This window comes from Octopus bimaculoides, chromosome 12 (genome assembly GCF_046866305.1).
Source record: "Octopus bimaculoides isolate indiv1 chromosome 12, ASM4686630v1, whole genome shotgun sequence".
Taxonomy (NCBI): domain Eukaryota; kingdom Metazoa; phylum Mollusca; class Cephalopoda; order Octopoda; family Octopodidae; genus Octopus; species Octopus bimaculoides.
Window position 1 is genome coordinate 50803546 of NC_142939.1, and position 15000 is coordinate 50818545.

Here is a 15000-nt window from a genome sequence, read left to right on the forward strand (position 1 = left end):
TAGTGACTCCGCAATTAGGGCAAGGTCATCAGCATAGAGGAGCTCCCAGGGGCAACCTGTCTTGAACTCCTCTGTGATTGCCTGGAGGACTATGGTAAATAATAGGGGGCTGAGGACGGAACCTTGGTGGACCCCTACCTCTACCCGGAATTCATTGCTGTACTCATTTCCAACCCTCACCTTACTGGCCGCATCTCTGTACATGGCTCGCACAGCTCTCACTAGCCATTCTTCTATCCCAAGTTTCCTCATTGACCACCAGATAAGGGATCGGGGGACCCTGTCAAAGGCTTTCTCCATGTCAACGAAAGCCAGGTACAGAGGTTTATCCTTGGCTAGGTATTTCTCTTGCAACTGTCTCACTAGAAATAAGGCATCAGTAGTGCTTTTACCTGGCACGAACCCAAACTGCATCTCATCTAAATTGATTCGCTCCCTAATTAGTTGGGCTATGACCCTCTCTGTAACTTTCATAACCTGATCTAACAGCTTGATGCCTCTGTAAATTATAATAATAATAATGATAATAATAATAATAATAATAATAATAATAATAATAATCTTTTCTACTGGAAGCACGAGGCCTCAAATTTGGGGGAAGGGATTAAGTTGATTACATCGACCCCAGTGCGTAACTGGTACTTATTTGATTGACCCTGAAAGGATGAAAGGCAAAGTTGACCCCGGCAGAATTTGAACTCGGAATGTAAAGACAGACGATATACCACTAAGCATTTCGCCCAGCGTGCAACTGATTCAGTCAGCTCACCGCCTTAATAATAATAATAATAACAATGGTTTAAAATTTTGGTACAGGGCCAGGAATTTTAGGGGAGGGAATAAGTTGATTACATTGACCCCAGTGCACAACTGGTACTTATTCTATTGACTCCGAAAGACCAAAAGGCAAAGTTAACCTCGGTGACGTTTGAACTCAGAACAGACAGATGAAATGCCACTAAGCGTTTTGCTTGGTGTGCTAATGATTCTGTCAGCTTGCCCTCTTGATAATAATAACAATAATAACAATCCTTTCTACTATAGGCACAAAGCCTGGGTTTTGTGGGGAGGGGAACAGCCGATCACACTGGCACCAGTACTCAACTGCTACTTAATTTATCGATCCTGAAAGGATGGAAGGCAAAGTTGACCTCGGTGGAATTTGAACTCAGAACATTGGGGCAGACACAGACAAAATACCGCTAAGCATTTCGCCCAGCTTGCTGACAATTTTGCCAGCTCACCTCAATAATAATAATAATAATAATAATAATAATAATAATAATAATCATAATGATCCTTTCTAGCTCTGGCACAAAGCCAGCAATTTTGATGCGAGAGGGTTAGTCAACTATATCAACTCCAGAGCCTGATATGTACTTTTGTATCATCCTTAGGGGGATGAAAGATAAAACTGACTGAGGCAGGATTTGAAATCACAATGTAAAGAGATGGAACAAATATCAAAGGCAGATGCTCTAATGATTCAGCCAATCCACAATCCTTAATAAATTCTAACATTGGGAGGATTTATCTTATTTGATCCCTGAAAGGGTGGAAGAGACAAACAAAAAGAAAACAAAAGACAAAAAAAAAAAAATATTACACTAGTGGAATTTGAACTTATTTAAATGTACAGCAAGCAAGAAAACAAGACTTACCTCACCAATTAACTGTAACTGGTGCACAAGGGATTTTAGATCGATTTCACCTGCTAAGGGGTTAATCTTTGTGCGAACATGCTCTGAGAAACTCTTCCAATCTAATACTGGATATGATGATGAGGCTCGACGCCAGTACGGAAGTTGTGAGACCATGAGTTCTAAGAAGCCAGATGTTTGTGGTAATGACTGTTGAAATAGATGTAACAATGTCAATATAAGTCCTTTATATGCAAAAAAGCAGTACTGGATTAAAAAAGCCATCTGTATATCACACTCAATGTAAATGCATTGCAAAAAAGAAACTTTACTGGGATATTCATTTGAAGATATTTTTTATGGATGTGCTGCGTTTAATTCTTTAGCATTTAATCTGGTCATATCTGACCCAAATATTCCACCGGTTTCATGTTAAACCTGACCAGATCCAACATCTCACACTTACCCTACAATGCCATTCTAAAAATATACAAACACAACATTGAAATCTCGAAGCCACAAGATAATGCATAATTAATTCAAAACAATGTAAATAAATAAACAATATATTTGACAAGGAAATCTGAATGCTGAAGGATTAGAAATACAAATATATCTGTAGTGCATTCTCATCAGCCACTTCTAGGACGATTTTTATCTGTTACTGATATATTTGTTATTTAACAAATAGGCGCAGAAGTGGCTGTGTGGTGAGTAGCTTGCTTACCAACCACATGGTTCTGGGTTCAGTCTCACTGCGTGGTGGCACCTTGGGCAAGTGTCTTCTACTATAACCTCGGGCTGACCAAAGCCTAGTGAGTGGATTTGGTAGACAGAAACTGAAAGAAGCCCGTCTTATGTATGTATATATATATATATATATATATATATATATATATATGTATGTGTGTGTATATGTTTATGTGTCTGTGTTTGTCCCCCAAAATCGCTTAACAACCAATGTTGGTGTGTTTACGTCCCCATAACTTAACGGTTCGGCAAAAGAGACCGATAGAATAAGTACTAGGCTTACAAAGAATAAGTCCTGGGGTCGATTTCTTCGAAAGGCTTTGGTTGGCCCAAGGCTATAGTAGAAGATACTTGCCCAAGATTTTGGGACCACAGTGAAAGACATCTTCCCATGATACCATGCAGTGGAACTGAACCTGAGACCCCACAGCTGCAAATATAACTTCTTAACCACACAGCCTTGCCTGCATCTGTCTGTCATCATCATCATTTAATGTCTGCTCTCCATGTGGGCATGGGTCAGACAATTTGACATGGGATTGGCTAGCAGGGAGCTATCCAGACTCCAATTGTCTGCTGTGGTATGGTTTCTATGGCTTGATACCCCTCCTAACGCCTGTGTGAATGTTTTTAACAATGAGAGGTAACACCCCAATAGTCCATTAACCTCATCTCCAAGATCAGTGGAGTTAGCATATAAGAGGGGGTGCTGAAAAGTTCTTGGCTTCAAGGGTATTGCAAAAGGCCCGGTTGGAAGCCCAACCTTTCATGTTCTTTTACAGGGTTTATAAAAACTGAAAGATTGCTGCAATAAGTGTGTGAAACTGAGAGGGGAATCTATTGGATAAAATCATAATCAACTAATCTTCTTGTATTTTCTTTTACCCAGAGCTAGCACCCCCTTGTGTATATACATACATACATATATATATATATATATATCATCATCATCGTTTAACGTCCGCTTTCCATGCTAGCATGGGTTGGACGATTTGACTGAGGACTGGTGAAACCGGATGGCAACACCAGCCTCCAATCTGATTTGGCAGAGTTTCTACAGCTGGATGCCCTTCCTAATGCCAACCACTCCGAGAGTGTAGTGGGTGTTTCTACGTGCCACCGTCAGGCGGTACTGGCAACGGCCACGCTCAAAATGGTGTCTTTTACGTGCCACCTGCACAGGAGCCAGTCCAGCGGCACTGGCAACAATCTCGCTCGAATGTTTTTACACGTGCCACATATATATTTGATATCAAGGGAAATCTCACCAAGTCAAATTAAAAATTTCTTTTAATCTTAGTTTCAATAATCTATTTGCATGTGAAAGAGAGGAACAAATAGAGGAGAGTAATTTCTGAAGGTGACCAACCTTTACAATTTGTGCCTTCATTTCAGCAATTTGTCTTTTGAGAGCTTTCATATCAGATGAACCAGCCACCTGGGTGTCTATAACGAATACTCGATCCACAATTTCCATGTCATTGCCAAACTCCTTCTGTGCCTTTGTAAGTATCATTTGTGTCTCTTTACAGACATATTCACCGCGATTGTTACGGTTGCAGTTGGTAGCTTGATCCGCATGAGTTGCAACGAGGATGACCCCAAGTGGATTTAAAGGTTTTCCACACTGACCTACAACAACAAAAAAAATGATTAGATGGGAGTGATTGTTGTTATTTAACTTATGTGCCTGTATATGTGAGTGTGTTATATTGTATTTGTATATTTTTCGGAGTGCATATACAGGTGAGAGCAGGGTTGGTGAATGTGCGTGTGTGGGTAAATATGTTGGTTTGCATCTGTGTTTCTGTGTCTGTTGGTGAGTGCACATTGGTAGGACGGTGAGTTTTTGTTGGTGCATATATGTCTGTGCATATACTGCCATAGTTACTGTGAATGAAATTCTTATATTGGCCTTTTGGTGCAAAATGCACACTTCCAATATGTGAGAAGTTCTCTCATGCTTAGTGTATCAGTATAGTTTGTTCTAATAGAACATCCACATTTAAGCAGGGATAAATGTTACCTCTTGGTATTAATACTGCCTCTGTTGCTAATATGCATTGGTGTGTGTGTGTTAATGTGATGTCAAATGCATGCTCATGTACCAACATAGGAGCAGAAGGTTAATGAAAATGGTTCCAACTTACCCAGAGGAGGTTGCAGACCAGCCCTGGACTTGACAAAATTCAACCAGAACATCACTTGGGCAATTTGCTCATCAAAGGAATCCGTTAGACTAAATCCAATAATGGTGACACAAGTTTGGTCATGTAAAAAATGGTCGTAGAGCATATAATAAGGTTGGTAGCCAGAGAAGTCCCAAATGCTCACATCACCAATTCCTAGGGAATTAAAAATGATACATGTAAACATGTGTAAATGCATGTATGTTCATGTGGGAGAGGGAGAAAGATTAAAAAGGGTGATGAAGTTAACATTCACATATGCATGAACACAAAACAGGAAGTCTTCCTCTTCCTCATCATCATTTTTACATCTACTCTTCCATGTTTCCAACGATCAGTTGAAGACGCTATGAATGTCCCTAAATGTGAAATGGCAGCAATAATTGACAAATGAATACCTTTATGGAGACCTGCTGAAAGTTAGTGAGAAGATGAGACAAAGACGGCTGCATTTATTGGGTCACTGCATGTGCCACCCTGAACTGGAAGCATCTAAATTGGTCTTGTGAAACGCATGTCATGGTGATGTAAGAAGAGGAAAACATTGTCACACAAATATTAACTTGATTGCAGGCACTGGCCTGGAATGTACCCTGGACATTCAGGCACTGATGATGGGTCGAGAAGTGTGGTGGTTTGTGTTAGAACCCAGCCATAATAATAAAATAGTGGATCGGTTGGAATTAGTTGAGGTAGATTTTCTATGGCCAAATTTCTTTCCCATTGCCAATCCCCGCCTGTTTCTAAGCAAGGTAATATTTTACCCCATGGTCAGACATGTTTCCATGAAAGAGTTGAAATAAAAGAAACAGCTTGATACTTGATTATGACTATTGTGCAATGTCAAGACAAACAGATACAAACACATGCATAAATACACACATGTGCATACCCACACACACGCACACACACACACACACACACAACAGCAGCTTTGAGTTTCCCTCTACCAAATTCACTGACAGGACTTCAGTTGGCTTGAAGCTATAGTAGATGACAATGACCCAAGATGCCACATGGTGGGACTGAACACAAAACCATGTGGTTAGAAAACAAACTTATCAGCTACTCCTGCACATAGTGAGTCTCACTTAAATATATAAAATACAAAAGAAAAAAAAAGCCTAAAAAAAAACTGCTTAATCACACGACCATTAGATGGGAGTGATTGTTGTCATTTGCAGTAGAAAATACAATTATGAATATTTTGGGATCTTGGAATCAAGACACAGTGATTCTTACTTCATTGTTAACAAAATTTTGGACAGGAATGGTACAAACCTTTGACATTTACTTGTTGGATGTCTATTCCTTTGGTATATGTAGGGTTACCAATTGAGTAGCAAAGTGGTGTTGGTAAGCTGTATTGACGTAGCATCCGGGACCGATCTGAAAGAATGGAATGTGAACTCCAGTTTAATAAATTTACCACAATTACAGCTATACAAGTTAATATCTTTCTATTACATTTGTCAACAACAACAGGTTTCTGACTCAGGTATAATGTCTGAATGAATAGTAATTATGAAAAAAATGGCACCGGAGGGGTGATGCTTACACTGTGCACAGATAAATTTTTTTATAATTTATAGTGTAGGCGCAAGAGAGGCTGTGTGGTAAGTAGCTTGCTTACCAACCACATGGTTCCGGGTTCAGTCCCACTGCGTGGCACCTTGGGCAAGTGTCTTCTACTATAGCCTCAGGCCGACCAAAGCCTTGTGAGTGGATTTGGTAGACGGAAATTGAAAGAAGCTCATCGTGTGATGGCACCTATGCCCAGCGTCGCCTTTCTGGCACTTGTGCCCACGGCATGTGCAAGGACTTTCGAGTGAGATCGCTGCCAGTGCCCCTGGACTGGCTCTTGTGCGGGTGGCACATAAAATACACCATTTCGAGCGTGGCCGTTGCCAGTACCTCCTGACTGGCCTTCGTGCCGGTGGCACGTAAAAGCACCCACTACACTCTCTGAGTGGTTGGTGTTAGGAAGGGTATCCAGCTGTAGAAACTCTGCCAAATCAGATTGGAGCCTGGTGTAGCCATCTGGTTTCACCAGTCGTCAATCAAATCGTCCAACCCATGCAAGCATGGAAAGCGGACGTTAAATGATAAGGATGATGATGATGCAAGAAGCAGCTAGGTTTCTTTCTCTGACATTTTACATAGTTCAACGCAGACAAGTTAATGTGTGACAAACAAAATAGAAATTTTACAAGCAGTTTCTATAAAACTAGTTTTTTAACATTGAATGGCTCCAAAGGGATGCATAGATAAAAAATGGTTGAAAACCCTTGTTTTATATGAAGAAAGATATATCTTTACCAAAGTGTCTAACATGGAATCTCATAAATAATAAACAAGTAAGTAAAAATTTTGTCATGTGATGTGTGTTGAAGCTGTAATAATGTATTGTATTCTAAATAGAAAGTGTTGAAAATATACAAACTTTTCTCTCTGGCAGATAGAGAGCCAGTACTAAAGAGGCGCCCTCGAAAGAAACTGTAGAGGGTGCCACATTTGAGAGATTCTATAAGGGTAGATTTTCCAACAGCAGTTGAACCAAGGACCTTAACTTTGATTCGAGACAGGTTTTGATTCTGTGGATTTAATTGTTGGATGAAAGCAGTAACTCGATCCTGTGCAGAGAGAAAAAACAGCAGTCATTAATAATGGTTAATAATAATAATAATGATGATGATGATAATGGTTTCAAATTTTGGTAAAATGCCAGTAATTGTGGGGTGGGGGTGGGGGTTAAGTTGATTTCATTGACCCCAGTGCTCAACTGGGTTGATGTAATTGACCCTGAAAGGATGAAAGGCTAAGTCAACCTTGTCAGAATTTGAATGCAGAACATAAGAATAGATGAAATGCTGCTAAGCATTTTGCCTGGCGTGCTAACAATTCTTCCAGCTCACCACCTTGCAGTGATAAATAATGGTTAATAATAATAATAATAATAATGATCCTTTCTCCTGGGGAAACTGAGACAGTGACAAGCAGGTAGGTATCAACAGGATTAGCCATTTTGTTGCTATATTTCTGTTGAAATATTTTCATTTCAATTAATTTTGAAAATAACGAAGAATTTAGTAAAATAACATCGTCATCATTAAGCTGGTAATTAGAATATAAATTAACATGAAATTTAGACAGTGTTTGATTTAGATCATTAGTATGTAACATTGTATCATACAATCAAGGGACCAGTCTCAGTGAGGTTAGCACCAAAAGGTTTAAAGAATTATTTATTGAATAAATAGAGATAGAATGTGTTTAACTTACCCCATGGACCTTATTCAGCAGTTCAGCAATCTCTGTATAACCCTGAGCTAGTGCCATGATTTCAGCAGTAACACCATCCTGATGCCAACAGAGAACATAATAATAAATGTTAAAGAAACAGAGAAATAATCTGTAAAAAAAAATTTTTTTTAATTAAAAAAAATAACGCCAAAGACCAGGCACTGACCATCAAAGGATATTAGTGAAAATCTTTATATCTCCACTTCTATAGTAATGAGTAAACAAAATAGTGTTTGCAAGCCTATAATTCATCTTTCTTATGGTGTTGGAAAGGTCTAAAAAGTTTAAAACTGTGTAAATTTGATTCAACATGGCAATTTATGTGCCTGATTATTAGTCCTCCCAATCCTCAATCAACAATCACAAGAAACAAATATAATCCCCTACTGGTCACCTAATTTGATAACCCTGTACAGATAAGGGTGTCTAGTTAAGATGTACATTTGCAACTATGGGATTTCAGATTTGATCCCACTGTGGCACAGCTCACTGAGTAAGCATGTTCTACAACAGACTTGGGTCAACCAAAGCCTTTATGAGTGAAAATTGGTAAATAAAAACTTATTGGAGGGATTGTTCATATTCTTGAGTCTTCACACTTCTGCTGGATCCTGAGTCTTTAGAAGGGTCCACTTTAATAACAAGCATTGAGGATAGCTTCCTCTCTTCTTCTTACCAGTTTTGGATACCTTGAAAAGGGTCAAGGGAACAGATCAAGCCATAATACCTTTCTCCTCACTGTCTAGGTCCACCTAGACGTAAATTTTAAAAAATCAAAATGATCAGGAGAAAAAGTATTCATAATCTCTGCAGGCCCAAGTCGAGATTTTTACAGCAGGTGTCTTGCCTCAACAACATTGTAATTATCCTTGGCAGCTTTTCCTTCAGTATCACTACCATCATTATCATCATTTAATAGCTATCTTCCATGTTTGATGATTCAACAAGAGCTGGCAAATTGGAGGACAACAGTATGTCCCAATATCTGCTTAGGCAAAATTTCTATAGCTGGGTTGCCCTTTCTAATACCAGCATTTTACAGAGTGTACCGAGTGCTTTTCACATGGTACTAGCACTAGTGAAAATAATTTGCAGCTTGCAAGGATGGGGAAATAACTGAACCCCAGCTTGGATATTTGCAAACTCTCCTAAAGGATACCCACAGAGCAGGTATTATGTTACACTGGGGTACCCTGATGAAGTACAGCTCACTGCTGTTTATGACCCGAGGCTATATCAAAATTCCATGCAGTGGGATTGAACCTGGAACTACACAACTGTGAAGCAGGGTTCATGTATCTACTTTTATTAGCGACATAATTTAAAACAAAGACAACCAAGAAAGAAGAGAGATGAGAAAGATGAATGTTACCTTATTCTTGGCATCAGCATTTGCTTCTGATAGTAAAAGACACCGGACAATTTCAATATGACCAGCCTTACTGGCCAGGTGTAAAGCCGTTGCTCCTGCCTGTAAATGGACAATGAGGGAAGGTAAAAAGATAAATGAGTAAATGAAGTGACAAAGATAAACAAGGAAAAAATAAGGAAAGTGGAGCATGAGACAGAAGGTAAAAAAAAAAAAAATTTTTGAATAAAGAAAACCCCCCAAAACATAGAAAGAACAAAAAAGATGAAAGAGAATAAGGTGGGTGGGGTGGAGTTTGATGGTGGATGGGCAAACACTGAAAGTGAAAGGATGATAGAGTAGCTTTGTAAGCTCATTGCCTCAAGTTCAAACTCACCATCAGCCAGAACAGAAGTGTTAATGGATTACAAAAAACTAAGAATCAAAAGAAAACACTTTCAAAGAGGAGCAGAGGAGTGGGGCGAGGAAGGAATGGGAGTGGCTTAGCAATGGGAAGTGAGACTAACAGAAAACAACCTCATTTGTTCTAGTGGAATCCCTTCCGACTAGGACATGAGGGTTTGAGAAATTGTATCGAGTGGAATGTCAATAGAATGTGGAGATTAAAAAATCTGAGGAATTTAAGATGGGTTACACTTAAATCATCTCTGTTTGCAGCCGTTAGGTCGTGCTTTCTGTAATTAATCCAAATATCATAATAGGGGATTATATAGACCACCACCGCCACCAAGTCTAATTACTTATATAGAAAAGAGTTTAGCTCTAGGCAGAGATTAAGAGAAACACTGAGAAGAAAGTGTGTGTGCATGCATGTGCATACTAACAAAGAGTGCACATATACATACACACACATATATATATGCAAGTGTATGGGCACTAATAGGCATATGTATGTAAATGTATGCATGTATGACTGTGCACATGAATGCATGTAAATGTAAGTGAGTACAAGTGCCCAAAAGTCTGTAGATATAAGTATAAGTATGTGTGTGTGTGTGCATGTGTGTTTGTGTCTGTTCCTGACCACCACTTGACAACAGATGCTGGTGTGTTTATGGACCCCGTAATTTAGCAGTTTGGCAAAAGAACTGATAGAATAAGTACTGGGGTTGAGATATATTTGACTAAACTTCTTTAAGGTAGTGTCCCAGCATGACTGCAGTCCAATGACTGAAACAAGTAAAAGATAAAGCTCTAAATCACCAGGAGTTACAAGCCCAGTGGCCACCCCCACCTGATTTAGCCATATTACAGACATAGTGACAAACGGACAGACAGGTTGATGAATAGACAGGTATACAAACTGACAAATCAATATACTGACCCTGTTAGTCATATCTACAACACAACCATAGGCACACATTGCCTGTACAACAGGAACTAGGCCATTTCTTGCAGCAATATGTAAAGCATTTTCTCCAGTTTCCTGTAAGAAAGACAAGAATTTAAATATACATCAACCTTAACAACAGCTATTGATTTTATAACATTGGTACAAAGCCTTGAATTTACATGGATCAGGGGTATAGTTGACTTAAATGACTCCAGTATTTCACTGACAATGTTTTTAATTGACCTCACAAGGGTAAAAATCCAGGTTGACTCCAGTAGGATTTGAACTTGATATGTAAAAGGATGTGATTAACATACAGCACAGTGTTTTGTCCATAGCTCTACCAATTTTCCCACAGCCATAAGCTTTGTATGTAAATATGTGTGAGTCATTCTATTGAGCTTATCAATAATAAAGAAGACTAAGGCAAGCTGGGAAATTGTTAGCACTTGGGGCAAAATGCTTTGTGGCATTTCATCTGTCTTTACATTCTGAGTTCAAACACTGCTGAGGTTGACTTTGCCTTTCATCCTTTCAGGGGTCAATGAAATAAGTACCAGTTGAATACTGAGGTTGATGTAGTTAACTTTCCCCTCCTCTGAAAATGCTGGCCTTGTGCCGAAATTTGAAACCAGTAATAATGAAGACTATTTTGAAGCAAGTATGACTGACTCCAGTATATCACTAACATTTATGTTTAGCAAATTCAAAGAGAGATGAGAGAAAGTTGAATGCAGCATGTGTTTGCATGTGTAGCAGTTGTGGATAACCTGTGGCCCCTTGGGACTTTCTGAATGACATACCTAACAAAAAATTACCTTTACTTTTGTTAGTAGTGCAGCCCACCTGATGATGCACCATGTCTCATGTGGTTTGCCTCTAAAAAAGGCTGCTCATGTTTAGTCTAAGCTATTTCTAGTCAGTAGGCTGGTGTCTATTTTTGTGGTAAGCTAAGTGAAGACAAACTATCACTCTGTCATGTAGACCTAAGTTATTTGAACAAAGACACCCTTTAAGTTAATCTTATTTACCCTTTGGCATTCAGATTACTCTGTCAAATGTAATGCTTATTTATTCACATTTGTGTTAAATTAATCCTGCATTATCTCATATAGCTTCAAGATTATGCAAAGGAGGTTGTTTATTTTTAGAATGACATTGTAAGGTAGGTGTGAGAGGCAAGGTCTGACCAGTTTCAATATAAAAGGAGAATATTTGGGTCTGATGTGGTTGGTTTAAATGCTGAGGGGTTAATTATGTTGCAAAGACTGTATAATGTGTGTGTCTTTGTGTTTGTGCCCTCACCACTACTTGACTGGTGTTGGTTTGTTTACACCTCTGTAACCTAGCAGTTCGGCAAAAGAGATGTCATAAGTACCAAGCTTAAAAATAAAGTACAGGCAATTGATTTGTTTGACTAAAACCTCCAGCATAGCCACAGTCCAATGACTGAAACAAGTAAAAGATACATACACACACACATACAGATATTTAGGACAAATACAAATATAAACAAAACCTCTGTGTGTTTTAACTAAGCACACGCTTCTATTTATTTCACTGCAGTGCTTTGATTAATTAATAACTCATGTTGCCAATGCATGTACTATTACATAACTAAGGAAGACTAAAATAAGTTCTATTAGAGGTTTGTATAAATTATAAATAGTTCTAAGTTGCTAGTCTTCAAGTGGATAGGAAATGAGTAACTAATCACTGATGAGATGCTAATAGATAATGAAACTAGTAATATTGATCTAATTTTCTATCCACAAAGAGAGGGTGAGAAACTTTGTGGTTTACCCTTGATGTCTACATTTCATTAGCAATGAGTTAACTAAAAATACATTATCATAAATATATTTTACATCCCTCTTTTATTGACTGTTTGTGTCCCTTATATATATATATATATATATATATATATATATATATATATATATACATATGTAGGTATGATTGGAGGCTCTTGATGCATGAAAATTAAACCACACAGGTTTCGGCTCTAATGTTAAACATGTTAAACTCCCACTGTCTCTTGTACGTACAGGCCATATTGTTTATTTATTATCACTGTTTTGAATTAATTATGTATTATCTCGTTTAGAATGACATTGTAGGGTAGGTGTGAGAAGTTGAATCTGGTCAATTAAATACTAAAGGGATTAAAAACAAAAAAACTTTAGATCCATTCACATATGTTTGAAACATGTTTGACCACCAAGAAGGCATGTCCACTGCGGTTTGCCATAGACAAAAATTCTTGCTATAGGTTATATGAGTTAAAAACACCAAATTCAGTTCAGAGCACCAACTCCACGAACTGGTAGATGCATTTCAAGCCTTTTATATTCTCTTCAATATTAGATGCTAAGCAGAGTAACTCTAAACTGACTGGAAGACTTCTTATAAGGAATTAATAAAAACTATTTCTTCCATCAGACTGGAACAAAACATATGGGTGGAACATGAAGAACACAACCCTGCTGGCTGGGCATGCAGGCCAACATTCTCTCCTGATTGAAAAGGGGGACTGGAGCAATGTGAAATGAAGTGTCTTGCTGAAGAACAAAATGCACCACCTGGTCTAGGAATTGAACCTATGATCAAGTGATCGTGAATGCAACACTAACTACTAGGCCACATGCCTTCACACAACATACATACATACATACAGACAGACAGACAGGTATATCTTTCTTCTATAATGGATTACCTCATAACATCTGTGTTTGAAAAATTGAACAAGGAAAGCGCTTACAATACAAAAATCTTCATTCTAAAAGTTTTGTGTCATTCTGTTTTTCTAAGATTATTTTTTTAAAATAGATAATAACTTTTAAGAAAATCTTTTAGCAAATATTATGACTGTGCCAAATACTTTTTATGAAAACCTTTAAATGTGTGTGTGTGTGTGTGGGGGGGGGTGCATGTATAAATTACATATTTCAATTATAAAAGATTAATCTAAGATTGAATGAAGAAAACCTGTTTATGTTATTAATTTAAGTGAATGCAAACTTAATGACTCATGAGACTGGAAAAAAAAAGTGAGTAATTTGATACCATGTCACATTCCTAATTTTAATTAGTATCCATTTAATTGAAAAATATAAACATGCATGATTTCACCAACCTCTGAACACTCAGTTCTTTTTAGTAACTTAACCCTTCCACAAAAGAAAAAAAATCAAAAACAATACACACAAAAATACATTCAAACTTAAAATTAAAAAAAAAAACTATGAAATCTGTAAAAAATATGGCAGAGATGAATAGAAAAAACAAGAGGTGAGAATTGGTAATGAATAGGTGAACTTACTAAATCTGTAGTATCGAGATCACAGCCCTTATGTATCAAAAGTAGAGCAATTTGGACATGGTGCCGATTACAGGCAAGGTGGAGTGGAGTGCTTCCGTTCTAGGAAAAAAAAAAAAAAAAAAGGAAAATGTTAAAAAAATATTAATAATAATAATTTGAAATATTTTGTCAAAATATGAAAGGTAAACATCACCATAATAATCATCATCACCATCATAAGTCAACAAAAGTATTGTTGTTTAGTCATTTGACCTGCTATATACTCTTTTACTTGTTTCAGTCATTTGACTGCGGCCATGCTGGAGCACTGCCTTTAGTCGAGCAAATTGACTCCGGGACTTATTCTTTGTAAGCCTAGTACTTATTCTATCAGTCTCTTTTGCCGAATCGCTAAGTTACGGGGACGTAAACACACCAGCATCGGTTGTCAAGCAATGCTAGGGGAACAAACACAGACACACACACATATATACATATGTGTGATGGGCTTCTTTCAGTTTCCGTCTACCAAATCCACTCACAAGGCTTTGGTCGGCTCGAGGCTATAGTAGAAGACACTTGCCCAAGATGCCACGCAATGGGACTGAACCTGGAACCATGTGGTTGGTAAGCAAGCTACTTACCACATAGCCATTCTTGCACCTATGTTAGAAATAGAAACAAAACTTCCCTCAAATCATATGTTAAAAAAGACAAATTAAATTAAATACATTTTCCTGGGAAAATCATGAAGGTAGAGCTTTCAAGTACCTCTTCCTATCAGAAGCAACAGACATTACACTTTCTGGCTAGATTCTCAAGTGTGACCATCTGAGACTACAGATATTATCCAACCATCTCATTCTTGATCTACTTTTAGATCTCCTGCTGGTTGGCTCGGCTTGAAGAATCTGTCTGGCTATTCTTTCCTGCAACATTCTAATCCCATGTCTGTAGTACAAGAGCTGTGATCTCTAAATTCATAAACTGTTTATTTGAAAATAATAAATTACTGAGGTTAATTTAACTGAACAAGGAGGTTCCACTCCCTGCTTTGTGGCTGAGTGGTTAGGGCTAAGAAGTGAATCACTCAGCTGTAAAGACAATCATAAAAC

General features: G+C 38.0%; 1 protein-coding gene across 2 annotated transcripts in view; it reads right to left on the bottom strand.

The window, feature by feature from the left end:
• The window catches only part of LOC106873719 (death-associated protein kinase 1), a 218266-nt gene that overhangs the window by 3234 nt on the left and 200032 nt on the right, over positions 1–15000 (bottom strand). For both annotated transcript variants that reach the window (XM_052972187.2, XM_089361056.1), the window contains 9 exons: positions 13907–14005; positions 10576–10677; positions 9255–9353; positions 7862–7939; positions 7023–7212; positions 5861–5968; positions 4541–4735; positions 3760–4022; positions 1662–1850 (listed from right to left, as the gene is read on the bottom strand). In XM_052972187.2, the coding sequence (XP_052828147.1) occupies positions 1662–1850; positions 3760–4022; positions 4541–4735; positions 5861–5968; positions 7023–7212; positions 7862–7939; positions 9255–9353; positions 10576–10677; positions 13907–14005 (1323 nt within the window). The remainder of the gene's footprint in view (positions 1–1661; positions 1851–3759; positions 4023–4540; positions 4736–5860; positions 5969–7022; positions 7213–7861; positions 7940–9254; positions 9354–10575; positions 10678–13906; positions 14006–15000) is intronic.